Raw genomic sequence first — 13,467 nt, forward strand, 5'->3', positions numbered from 1 at the left:
TCCTATCGGGGTCTTATAAGCGGTCCAATAGGCCCATAGGGCATCATCAAGTCTCAAACTCCAATCCTTGTCGGATTCACCGTTTTCTCTAGAATAGACTTCACTTCACGATTCGAGACCTCCGCTTCACCATTCGTTTGAGGGTGGTAGGTGGTAGAGACACGATGGGTCACATTGTACTTTTTCAATAAAGCCTCCATCATTTTGTTGCAAAAGTGCGTCCCTCTATCACTAATCAAAGCCCTAGGTACACCAAATCTCACAAACACATTAGATTTTAAAAAATCGATAACCGTTTTGGCATCATCCGATCTTGTGGCTTTGCCCTCAACCCACTTAGAAACATAGTCAACCGCGAGCAAGATGTAAACGCTGGTAAACGAAAAAGGAAATGGGCCCATGAAATCAATCCCCCATACGTCAAAAATCTCACAAACAAGGATTGGATTTTAGGGCATTTGGTTCTTTTGCGAAATGTTTCCCGTCATTTGACACCGTTCACAACTTTTGCAAAACAAGTAACAGTCGCGTGACATGGTTGGCCAAAATAGTCCACATTCAAGAACCTTTCTCAAGGTTCGGCTAGGTCCGAAGTGTCCCCCCACAAGCAAATTCTGTTGGATTAGTGTCTAAGGCTGTAACTATATTTGGTAAGTACTTGACCCGGTTGTGCATGGTCCTTTTGGGTTGCCTTCACCATAGCAACTTGACAGGGTGATTTAGAGAGAAGCGATATTATTATTAATATATTATAAGAATAATATATTAAAAGAATAGTTATATTATTTGATTAATATAAGTCATAAATTAATAAGGAATTAATTTGGTGACTTAAAGAGATTAATTGAATAAAGGGATATAAACTGTAAAATGTATGAAAGTTGTATTTTGAGCTGATAATCCTTATGGATAGAGGGTTGGACGATTTTAGGGATATGGATCACCTAGAAATCATCCAAGGCCTTATCTAGGAAGGGATTTAGATTGCTTTGAGGCTAAGTTATCCAATTAGGGTTTAAGGGTGAAACCCTAGGAGCTCACAATATAAATAGACCCATAGAATTGAGGAAATTAGCGACCCTTGTGTTTGGAGAAACCCTAGAGCCGATTTCCCTCTTCCTCATCTCTCTCAAATCATCTTCTTGTTAGTTGGTGTTTGTATGCCATTAGAGGAGTGACATTTGTGACTCTAAGCTCCAAGAAGAAGAAGGTTTTCAAGCAAGTAACTCAAGGTATCATTCTAGATCTGTTTTCATATGTTTTAATTGTTAGTATACATTAGATCTAGCCAAGAAAGTCTTGGATATGTTGCATGTTCAATTAGTGAAACCTAGATCCAAGCTATACGGTTGTATGTGCACATAGGTAAAGTTCTTATGTCCAAATCCATCAGTGGAATCAGAGCCATGATTGGTTTCAATTTAATATGATGCTTAACTGTCTTACTTGCTGAAAATCATTTTTCTTGCCCTCTGTCGAACCAACTCGGCGAGTCAGTTTTTGGACTCGGCGAATTGGCCCTACTCGGCGAGTCCCAAAGCTTGACTCGGCGAGTCCGAGCGTCAGACAGAGGATAATTTGGGATTTTGTTGCTATTTTGTCTTGGATTGATACCTGAATTGTTTTATTATGTAAAAATCCGAATTTTAACTTAATTTAATGATTATCCTTGACATAAATAAAGATAATTTCAAATATTTTAAATATTGATTATTTATATGATAAATATTGGACTATTTAAGATTATTTGGTAATTATCTAATGACTAAAATTGGATTAGGTCAAATATAGATAATTGTGAAATTAATTGTTTAATTTGAATTATTTGTTATTTGATCCCTATTGTTTGAAAAGTTCAATTTCTATCCTGAAGTTTTGAAATTTGAATTTTGTGATTAATAGTTTAATTTAGAAGAATTTAAATTTCAACCCCTAGAGTTTTACAAGTTTAAAATTCAACCCTATACTATTATATTATTAAAATCTTAATAAATATATAAGTAAAATTAAAAACGCTAGTCTATAAGGTGGGTATAAGGTTGCTGCCTATAAAATGACGCTTAATGGGTGTACACTCACACCCACCGTTTGCTTGATCGGTGGAGGGTCGTTAGCCGAACGGGTAGGATAGGGCAACTCTCTCTCCTCATTAATAAGTATAATGAACCTATAAAAGTAACTAAACTATTTTATAAAATTCCCAATCTTAGTTACTTTAGGAAAAGTGAATTGATGCAATCCCATGAAATTGCACTTTGCACCCTTGCTAAGAAGTTAGTGGAGCGTGTGTGGTTTACCAGCACACTAATTGGTTCTAAGCAAAGGTGGCAAAGGGTGATTCATTGTTTATCATACTTCGATGGAGCGTGTGTGGTTTACCGACATATCGAATAGATGATTGTAACAATGAAGGTACCATGTAGATTTGCATGGTAATTAACACCCGCTTTGTGATCCTCGGTATCCCAGTCACAAACTAGAGGGGCATATAAAGATTTAAACATGCCATTGAAAAGTTCAATGAATCTCTAAAATCTAGGAATTCTCAATAAAACTCAAGGTTATGTTTTCATGGTGAAGAATTAGTGAATCGTCATTCACTTACCTCCAAATTATTTGCATGATTGGATTACGGCATCCCTTTTCTAATATATAAATAATGTTGTTGGGTCCTAGCCCTAATTTTTCATTTTGGGTATTTAATTAGGGATCCAAATTTTAATCAAACTTTGTCCTTTCTATTTGTAGATGTCGAACGCAAACAACGCTGCTGCGAACTCATTCACCTTAATGAGTCTTTGCCAAAAGGTGACCTTCGATGGTACCAACTTTAGCGAATGGATAAGATACATTCGCACCATTGCACGCTACGAGGACAAAGAGTATGTCCTCGACGAAAAGCTCGAGAAGGTCAACCCAGAAATCGCTACTCCCAAAGAGATGGCTCTCTTTGAGACACACGAACGTGATGCAACGAAATTACATTGCATCATGATAGCCACTATGAACCAAGAATTCCAAAATTCATATGAGGACATGTATCCGTATGAAATGCATCAAGACTTGATGGAGAGGTACCACCAAAGCGCGAGGCAAGAGTGCTACGAGATCATCACTAACATGATCGCCGCTAAGATGGGAAATGGAGAATCATTGACTGTGCACTTGCAAAAGATGCAACAATATGTTGATCGTCTTCGCAAGTTAAATGTTAACTTTGGGGAGGATTTGGCCATCGACATTGTTCTTCATTCCTTTCCTTCATGCTACAACCAATTTAGGATGACCTACCACATGAATAAGGAAGAGGTCACCCTAAGCAAACTCCAAGGACTCCTAAGGACTGCTGAGAGCAACCTTAAGGACAAGTCTGTTGCACCAACCGTTGCTCCTGTTTTGGCTATAGGGCAGCGAAGGGGCAAGAAGAGGAAGGCTCCTTCAAAGATCCACCGCAAAGGAAAGTCCCAAGATGGTTCCTCTTCTAGTGGGACCAAAGTTGATCCCGCTAAGCCCAACCCTAACCCGAAGGAGGCACAGTGCCATCATTGCCACAAGATAGGTCATTGGAAGAGAAGCTGTCCGGAATATCTGCAAGCCATCAAGGATGGAAAGATCATGCCATCTTTTGCAGGTATATACACAATTAAATCTAGTAATTCATCTCACACTATTTCTTGGGTTCTTGACACAAGATGTGGTTACCACATTTGTTCTGACTTGCAGGGACTAAGAAGAGATAGAGATGTGGAGCAAGGAAGAATAAATCTAATCATGGGAAACAGAAGATCGTCGCCTGTCACCAAGATTAGAGTGTATTCTTTAGTGCTAAGTAATGGATTAGGTCTAGATTTAAATAATTGTTGCTACTCGCCAGAAATGGCAAGAAACATCATTTAATTTCATGGTTTGTTTAGACAAGGATTTAGATATTTGTTTAATAATATGAATGGTTCTATTTATGCTTATCTAAATGGTGTTTTATACTTTGAAGCTATGCCTTGTAATGGAATTTATGAAACTGTTATGGTTGTAGATAAACTAGGAAATGATGTGTTGTGTATAGATTCTTCCAATAGTATGCATAAAGCATCTTTGTGGCATTGTCGTCTTGGACATGTCAACAAGAAGCACATAGCCCAACTCCAAAAGGATGGAGTGTTGGAGTCATTCGACCTTAGGGAAGATGACACGTGCGAATCTTGTTTACTTGGAAAGATGACCAAGTCACCCTTCACTGGCACTTGTGAGAGGGGTGAGGGTTTATTGGATCTCATACATACCGATGTATGTGGGCCCTTTAGATCCACCACAAAGGATGGAAACGGCTTCTACGTGACTTTCACCGATGATTATAGTAGATATGGGTATATTTACTTAATCAAGCGCAAGTCTGAAACATTTGAAAAGTTCAAAGAGTTCAAGAATGAAGTGGAGAATCAATTGGGCAGGAAAATCAAGATGCTTCGATCCGATGGAAGAGGGGAGTACCTAAGTCTTGAATTCCACGACTATCTCAAGTAATGTGGAATAGTTTCACAATTGACGGCACCTAGGACACCGCAGTTAAATGGTGTGGCAGAAAGGCGCAATCAAACCTTGTTGGACATGGTTCTTTCTATGATGAGTGGTGCTTCACTACCTATCTCATTTTGGGGGTATGCCTTGGAGACTGTCGCACATATCCTTAACCGAGTTCTTACAAAGAAGGTTGCCAAAACACCTCATGAGATGTGGATAGGGAAAGCTCCCTCGTTGACACATATCAAGGTTTGGGGTTGTGAAGTTTTCGTAAGACAAGAAACCCATGACAAGCTCGAACCTCATAGTGTGCGATGTATTTTCATCGGTTACCCTCAGAAATCCTTTTGATATCTCTTCTATAGACCGAGTGACAATGTGGTCTTTGTTGCGAGGAGAGGGGTTTTCTGAGAGCAAGAACTCATAAACCAAGGAGACAGTGGGAGGCAAATCGATCTTGAAGAGATTCAACAGTCAAGCGATGAAGGAACCTCTACCGCTGGCGCTCAACCCGAGGAGGAAACTCCGGTTGAACCAATTGACGAGTCATTACCTCTTAGACGTTCCGAAAGAGTTAGATTTCAACCCTAGTTATATGGTTTTCATATTACTACCGAAGGGGACACGTATATTAGTGATAGTACACTAATAAATCTAGATGAACCTAATTGCTATAAGGAAGCCATGGCAGGCCCGAAGTCTGCAAAATGGAAAGAGACAATGGACAGCGAGATTTAGTCCATGTATGACAACCAAGTTTGGAATTTGGTTGACAATGTGCCCGAACGTAAGACGGTTGGGTGCAAATGGATCTTCAAGAAGAAGACCGACATGGATGGGAACGTGCACACGTACAAGGCGCGATTGGTTGCAAAGGGCTTTACTCAACCTCCCAGAGTTGACTATGATGAGACCTTCTCACCAGTTGCGAAGATAAAGTCTATTAGAGTGATGCTAGCTATTGCCGTATTTCATGATTATGAGATATGGCAAATGGATGTCAAGACCGCTTTCCTTAATGGGAAGTTGGATGAGGATGTTTACATGGCTCAGCCAGAGGGTTTTGTTGATCCGAAGCATCCAAATAGAGTGTGCAAGCTTGAGAAGTTCATTTATGGACTTAAGCAGGCGTCTCGCAGATGGAATCTTTGCTTTGATGAGAAAGTCATAGAGTTTGGATTTGTACGAAGCAAAGATGAATCATGTGTATATGTCAAAGCCAGTGGGAGCATAGTTAGCTTTCTCGTTTTGTATTTCGATGACATACTGCTCATAGGAAACGACATCCCGACTCTGCAGGAGGTAAAGTCCTGGCTCGGGAAGTGCTTCGCTATGAAGGAACTTGGAGAGGCTTCCTATATTTTGGGAATAAGGATAGTGAGAGAAAGAAGTAAGAGACTAATAGGACTTAGTCAAAATACTTACTTAGATAAGGTACTAAAACGTTTTTAGTATGGAAAGCTCGAAGAAGGGAGAACTACCGATACAGAGTAATACCAAGTTGAGTAAGACTCAAATTCCGAGTACCGAAGCCGAGATAGCTGAGATGAGCCGAGTACCTTACGCTTCCGCAGTTGGCTCGATCATGTATGCTATGACTTGTACTCGACCTGATGTGGCCTTCGCTTTGAGCATGGTCAGTAGATATCAAGGGAATCCTGGTAGAGTGCATTGGATTGCGGTCAAGAACATCCTTAAGTACCTTCGGAGGACCAAGGAATGGTTTCTAGTCCTCGGAGGGAGTGATGACTTGAAGTTGCGAGGGTATAGTGACACCAGTTTCCAGACCGACAGGGACAACTACCGTTCGCAGTCGGGATGGGTCTTTACCCTTAATGGAGGAGCAGTAACGTGGAAAAGTTCCAAACATGCAACTGTAGCTGATTCGACGTGCGAATCAGAGTACATTGCTGCGAGCAAAGCGTCGAAGGAGGCAATATGGTTGAAGAACTTCATTGGCGATCTTGGAGTTGTACCTGCCATAAAGGAGCCCATGGAAATTTTCTGTGATAATGAAGGAGCGGTTGCCTTGACCAAGGAACCGAGAGATCATGGTAGATCTTGGCATATTGACAGAAAATATCACTTTATTAGACATCGAGTAGAAGAAGGACACCTCGTGGTAAAGAGGATATCATCAGAAGATAACCCAGCAGATGCGCTTACGAAGGGACTGAGCAGGTTTAAGTACTTGCAGCATGATATGAGTATTGGGCTGAAGGATGATATTGGTTTAGATTAGATAGTATTAGAAACGAATGTAATTGACATTTTATGATTAAATAAAGGAGTATTATTTATAAGTATTGTTATTGTCTTATGTTAATTGTTTAGCTATTGTTTCACTTTTCATGTTTTAACTTCCAGAGTAATTATGTTTATTAAGAATAATCGAATTATTCAAACAGTCCACAATGGTTAATATGTTGGAAGTTGGCATGAATGAAGATTGTCATGAATTGGTGTGTAGATTGTCTAAATGGTGTTAGACATAGCAAAGGGTTGCTGCAACGTTCATGAGTGCTTATGAACAAGTTTTGAGCATTGGAATAAACTCGCGCTTGTTGGAATCACTTTGAGTGATCGCAAGACGATAATATCATATGGTCTTAAAACCAAGATATATGGTTTATTATTTACTAATTGGTTGTACATTGATAATGCGAAACCGCATCAGTAAATTGATGTCATAAAATGCATTGTTGTGTATAGTTGGTTAGTCGATAAGTAAATGCATATAAGTCAAAGTTTATCTGTTACTTTTATTCTAAGAGGGTAAAAGCGATATCACGGCCACTCGATGATTTGATTTGACTTATGTGTCGGGCCTGGTCAGGACTGAATTGATGTGTTCAATTAAGTTCTACGTCAAATAAATCTAAGATCGAGAAAATAGTTGCTGGACAAAGAGTATGACAATGTCTCATGAAATCATCTGCACGATATCAAAACAGAGGGTTGTATGATCCCTTATCTAAAGGACATGTTACTGATAAGATCAGAGTTGACAGCGTCTTTGAGAGCTACGATTGCTAATCGGATTGTGTTTGCGTTTATAGTTACTAGACTTATCCAAGTGGGAGACTGTTGGATTAGTGTCTAAGGTTGTAACTATATTTGGTAAGTACTTGACCCGGTTGTACATGGACCTTTTGGGTTGCCTTCACCATAGCAACTTGATAGGGTGATTTAGAGAGAAGAGATATTATTCTTAATATATTATAAGAATAATATATTAAAAGAATAATTATATTATTTGATTAATATAAGTCATAAATTAATAAGGAATTATTTTGGCGACTTAAAGAGATTAATTGAATAAAGGGGTATAAACAGTCAAATGTATGAAAGTTGTATTTTGAGTTGATAATCCTTATGGATATAGGGTTGGACGATTTTAGGGATATGTATCTCCTAGAAATCGTCCAAGGCCTTATCTAGGAAGGGATTTGGATTGCTTTGAGGCTAAGTTATCCAATTAGGGTTTAAGGGTGAAACGCTAGGAGCTCACAGTATAAATAGACCCATAGGGTTGAGGAAGTCGGCGACCCTTGTGTTTGGAGAAACCCTAGAGCCGATTTCCCTCTTCCTCATCTCTCTCAAATCATCTTCTTGCTAGTTGGTGTTTGTAAGCCATTAGAGGAGTGACATTTGTGACTCTAAGCTCCAAGAAGAAGAAGGTTTTCAAGCAAGTAACTCAAGGTATCATTCTAGATCTGTTTTCATATGTTTTAATTGTTAGTATACATTAGATCTAGCCATGAAAGTCTTGGATATGTTGCATGTTCAATTAGTCAAACCTAGATCCAAGCTATAGGGTTGTATGTGCGCATAGGTAAAGTTCTTATGTCCAAAATCCATTAAATTCATGACAGAATTGCAAAATAGATTGATGCTCTTGTTGGGGTACACATCGCCTAATGATTTGATCGAGAAAATGTTTCCACAAATAAGGCTCATCCCACACATAGTATTTTGCATCACTTTTGAGCTTGTCTTTTTGAGAACGTGTGAATGTGTCGGGATACCTTTTTCTGACCAAAAAGTTAATGATATCGGCATACCAAGGAGCAGAATGAGTAAGGGAAAAGAGATGCTCATCCGGAAACTCGTCCCGCAACGGGAGAGGAGTTTCATTTGAAGTGATTCAGCTTAGATGATCGGCAATGAGGTTCTCACATCCGCTCTTGTCCCGGATTTCCATGTCAAATTCTTGTAACAATAGGATCCACCGGATGAGTCTTGGCTTTGCATCTTTCTTTGTCATCAAGTACTTAAGAGCCGCATGATCCAAATACACTATAACTTTGGTGCCAAGTAGATATTGTCGAAACTTCTCCAAAGCAAACACTATGGCCAATAGCTCCTTCTCTGTGGTAGAGTAGTTGCTTTGAGCATTGTCTAGTGTCCTTGATGCATAATAGATCACGTGGGAAGCCCTCCCGTTCTTTTGACCCAAAACGGCGCCTATCGCATAGTTGCTTGCATCACACATGATCTCAAAGGGAAGATCCCAATTTGGTGCTTGCATGATGGGAGCGGATGTAAGGAACTCTTTAAGCTTGTCAAAAGCATCTTTGCATGCCTCGTTGAACTCGAAATCAACCTCCTTTTGCAAGAGTTGGCACATTGGTCTTGTTATCTTTGAAAAATCTTTGATGAACCTTCAGTAGAAACCTGCATGGCCCAAAAAAGAACGAACGTCCCAAACACAAGTCGGGTAAGGTAAGCTTTGAATAAAATCGATTTTTGCCTTATCTACCTCAATTCCTTTTTTAGACACAATGTGACCCAAAATGAGACCTTGACTCACCATGAAATGAAATTTCTCAAAATTCAAAACTAAGTTTGTTTCAATACATCTTTTTAAAAATTTTGTGAGATTAGTCAAACATTCTTGAAAAGAGTTGCCATATACCGTGAAATCATCCATAAAAACCTCAATTATGTTTTCAACGTATTCCGAAAAGATACTAACCATACAACGTTGGAAAGTGGCCAGGGCGTTACACAATCCAAATGGCATTCTCCGGGGCGTTACATAATCAATGTAAATGTCGTATTTTCTTGGTCTCCGGTGCCATCGGGATTTGGTGAAAACCGGAATACCCGTCGAGACAACAATAATGAGATTTCCCGGCCAACCTTTCTAACATTTGGTCAATGAAAGGAAATGGGAAATGATATTTTCTTGTGCTTGCATTGAGCATGCGGTAGTCAAAACATACTCTCCACCCGTTTTGCACACGGGTGGGGACCATCATACCTTTGTTGTTCTCGACCGCCATGATTCCCGTCTTTTTTGGAACAACTTGCACCGGGCCCACCCACTTGCTATCCGATATTGGATAGATCATCCCCGCATCTAGGAGCTTCAAAATCTCTTTCTTGACCACTTCCATCATTGGCGGATTCAACCTTCTTTGTGCGTCCCGGCTTGGCTTGTATTCATCCTCCATTAAGATCTTATGCATACAAGTGGAGGGACTCAATCCTTTAATATCCGCAATCGTCCAACCCATGGCTTCTTTATGCTCCTTCAACACCTTGATGAGTTGTTCTTCTTCGAATTCGCTTAAGTGAGTTGAAATGATAACCGGAAGGGTTTCATTCTTTCCCAAGTAGGCATACTTCAAGTGTTGAGGTAAGACCTTCAATTCCAATTCGGGTGGTTGAACAAGGGATGGAGACAATTTTGTATGAGTTGGGGGCAATTCAATTTGCTTGACATCTAATCTTGTGGATTTCTTCATCTCCATTTTATTTACCAACTTCTCAACTTCCGGATCCAAAGAATAAAGCTTTAATTGCTCGGCTAGCTTCCCACAATCGAATCCTTTGCTTAAGATCATCTCCAACATATCACCGTTAGATAACTCAAACAATTCTTGAGTAATTGGCTCAACAACATCAACAAAGTACAACGATGAAACATCATTAGGATATCTCATGGCATCATAAATATTAAAACTTATCGTTTCGCCATCAAACTCCATTGTTAAACTTCCCGCATACACATCGATCTTCGTCCTAGCCGTCTTCTAAAATGGTCTCCCAAGCAAGATTAGAGCCGATTTTGAGGACACCTGCTCATCTAGATCAATTACATAGAAATCCATCGGGAAGACCAATTGGTTCACTTGCACCAGGACATCTTCCAAAACACCTCTAGGAAAGACACTTGATCTATCCGCAAGAGAGATTATGACACCGGTTTCACTTAAGGGTCCGACATTTAATGATTCATTCACCGAATAGGGCATGACATTGATAAAGGCACCAAGATCAAGCATAGCAGTACTAAAAGTGACATCTCCAATCTTGCAAAGGACCGTGAACATTCCGGGATCTTTGCACTTGGGTGGAAGTTTCCTTTATAAAACCGCAGATGCATTTTCATTCATCAAAATTTTCTCATTTCCCTTCAACTTCCTCTTATTTGTACAAAGTTCTTTCAAGAACTTTGCATATCTTGGAATTTGCTTGATTGCTTCAAGTAGAGGGATGTTTACTTCCACCTTTAGAAAGGTGTCCAAAATCTCTTTCTCCTCCATATTCTTCTTTGAAGTTGCAAGTTCGAAGGGGAACGGTGGTTGAGTGGCTATTGGTGTTACTAGAGGGTAGTCTTTTTTGGGGCTCCAACTTGTGCATCATTTTGACTAGATTCTTCAATGGGAATGATCTTAATTTCTTCCTCTTCTTCCCTTGGCTTCTTCTTTGAACTACTTTCTCCGGCTTGTTTTCCACTTCTCAAGGTCACCACATTGACATTTGGGTTCTTTTCGGTTTGAGAAGGGTGTTTACCACGGGATTCCAACTTGCTTATAGATGTAACTATATCTCCCATTTGTGCTTCAAGGTTGGATATACTAGTCCTTGTCTCTTTTTGGAATTGTTGGGTACTAGTGGTTAGAGATTTGACAATCTCTTCAAGAGACATTCCGGAGCTACTTGGTTGAGATTGAGGAGGTTGTTGATGATGATGTGGAGGGTACGGTTTGGGTTGATAGTGTGGTTGTTGATGTTGGTAATGAGGTTGTGGTGGTGGATAGGATGGTCTAACCAATGCATTTTGAGGCAATGGTCTTGGGTTGTAGCTTATGTTCGGATTTGGCTTCCAACTTGAATTATATGCATTTTGGTAACTGGATGGTTTGTTGTGGTAGTTTTGGAACTCTCTTGTGGCATTCACATGCTCCGCATCTTCTTGAAGGATGGAACACATATCCGTAGGATGTCCCATTGTTTCACATATTCCACAAACCATCACTTGTGGAGTTTGTCCCATGGATAGTTTTTGGACAACGGAGGTTAGATCTTTTTTTTAAGACTCAAGATTTGATGTTCCCACTTCATTGACTTTGTGTTGTGTGTCTCTCTTCATGTCTTGGCGAGGGCCAAAATGTTGTGAATTTGCGGCTATGGTGTTGAAAAGTTGTCTTGATTGTTGTGGGGTTTTACTAAAGACATCTCCACCACTCGAGGCATCAACTAGTCTTCTCTCCATTGGCAACAATCCCTCATAGAAGTGTTGAATAAGGAGTTGTTCCAGAATTTGGTGTTGTGGGCAACTGTAGCACAAGTTGTTGAACCTCTCCCAATAATCATGAAAAGTCTCATTTTGACCTTGGCGGATTCCACAAATCTCATTTCTAAGACTTGAGACTCTTGAGGCGGGATAAAACTTATCAAGGAAAGCTCTTGCCATGTCGGTCCATGAGTTGATCAACCCCGGTGGAAGATAGAATAACCAATCTTTTGCTCTATCGGCCAATGAAAAGAGGAATGCCCTTAGCTTGATTTGGTCATCGGTTGACCCTTGTGGCTTCATACTAGTGCAAATGATGTGGAACATCTTCAACTGCTTATGCGGGTCTTCGTTCTCCAATCCATGAAAAGTTGGGAGATGATGGACTAAACTTCACTTCAATTCCGAACCACCTTCCAAAACCGGGTAATTGATACCGGTTGGAGTTTGTGTAACATCGGTCTCCATCATTTGCCTCAAAGTTCTTTCGGGAACTTCTCCTCCGTCCGCCATTGCAATTGGTTCAATAATGTGTGGATTTTGTTGTAGGGGTGGTGTTTCGGGAATTTCTTGACGAAGGTCGGGACTAGAATCGGGTTCAATAATGAAGCGGTTTCAACCTCCGGGTCCCCGTGGGGGTTAGAAGTTTGACCACGTTCAACTCGTTTTTCCTTCGCCAAACGCCTTGCTTCTTTTTTGATTTTTGGGTTGTAAATCAAGTCACCTGTACGCTGAGATCTGGGCATAGAGAACCAAATTGATTAAAAATAAACCAATCCCCGACAACGGCACCAAAAATTTGGTGGTTGTCGAGGCCAACAAAAATAATAACCCTAAATATTACACACTAAAATAGTGTATGGTGGTAAAGGGGTCGAATCCATGGAGATTGGTTCAATTTATAACTCTATGAAAAATCTCTTTGTAAAAATACTTGTGAAATAACAATAAAAATAAAATAGGGGGGGGGGGGTTGGTGTTTTGAAATACTTGAAACAAACTAGAATTAACTATGAATTAAATAGACAATTTCAACAAAGATAAGGATTTGATGTAAAATCAATAAGGGAGAGATGGTTGACTTCAAGTTTCCTCACTTTGACTTTTGATGAACATATCATTAGAATCCAATGGTGCAATACTTTGATTTAAATCCTTAATTTGGCTATAGTAATCCAAGGAGCTTGAGATTACCTAGACTTTTCTTAATTGTTGAAATGACTAGAGAAGCTCATAATAATTTCCTTGGTCAAAGTCACTAATTCCAAATAGCATGTAATTAGTGAAAGTCAACTAGCATTAAGAACCAAAAAGTCACCAAATCCAAGAGGGGTCAAATGCTTTCACCACCATGTTGGAGGAAATGTTTTTATGATTGTGTGAAGCAAAAACAACACAAAAATCATTTGTTGCTTGCTAAT

At 39.7% G+C, this 13,467-nt stretch overlaps 2 protein-coding genes across 2 annotated transcripts; both read right to left on the reverse strand.

Annotated features, from left to right (window-relative positions):
* Positions 1–8,665: 8,665 nt before the first annotated feature.
* Positions 8,666–10,514, reverse strand: LOC145099156 (uncharacterized). The gene is made up of 2 exons (XM_079036745.1): positions 9,785–10,514; positions 8,666–8,985 (listed from the first exon to the last, which is right to left on the reverse strand). Exons 1-2 carry the CDS (start codon positions 10,512–10,514, stop codon positions 8,666–8,668), a joined length of 1,050 nt encoding a protein of 349 aa, XP_078892871.1.
* Positions 10,515–10,559: 45 nt separating this feature from the next.
* LOC145099157 (uncharacterized) lies at positions 10,560–11,072 on the reverse strand. Its single transcript, XM_079036746.1, has 2 exons — positions 10,981–11,072; positions 10,560–10,890 (listed from the first exon to the last, which is right to left on the reverse strand). The coding sequence occupies exons 1-2, from the start codon at positions 11,070–11,072 to the stop codon at positions 10,560–10,562; spliced, it is 423 nt and encodes a 140-aa protein (XP_078892872.1).
* Between the last annotated feature and the right edge of the window lie 2,395 nt (positions 11,073–13,467).

Source organism: Lactuca serriola, chromosome 4 (genome assembly GCF_051521515.1).
Source record: "Lactuca serriola cultivar US96UC23 chromosome 4, Lser_US96UC23_V15, whole genome shotgun sequence".
In the NCBI taxonomy this organism is placed as follows: domain Eukaryota; kingdom Viridiplantae; phylum Streptophyta; class Magnoliopsida; order Asterales; family Asteraceae; genus Lactuca; species Lactuca serriola.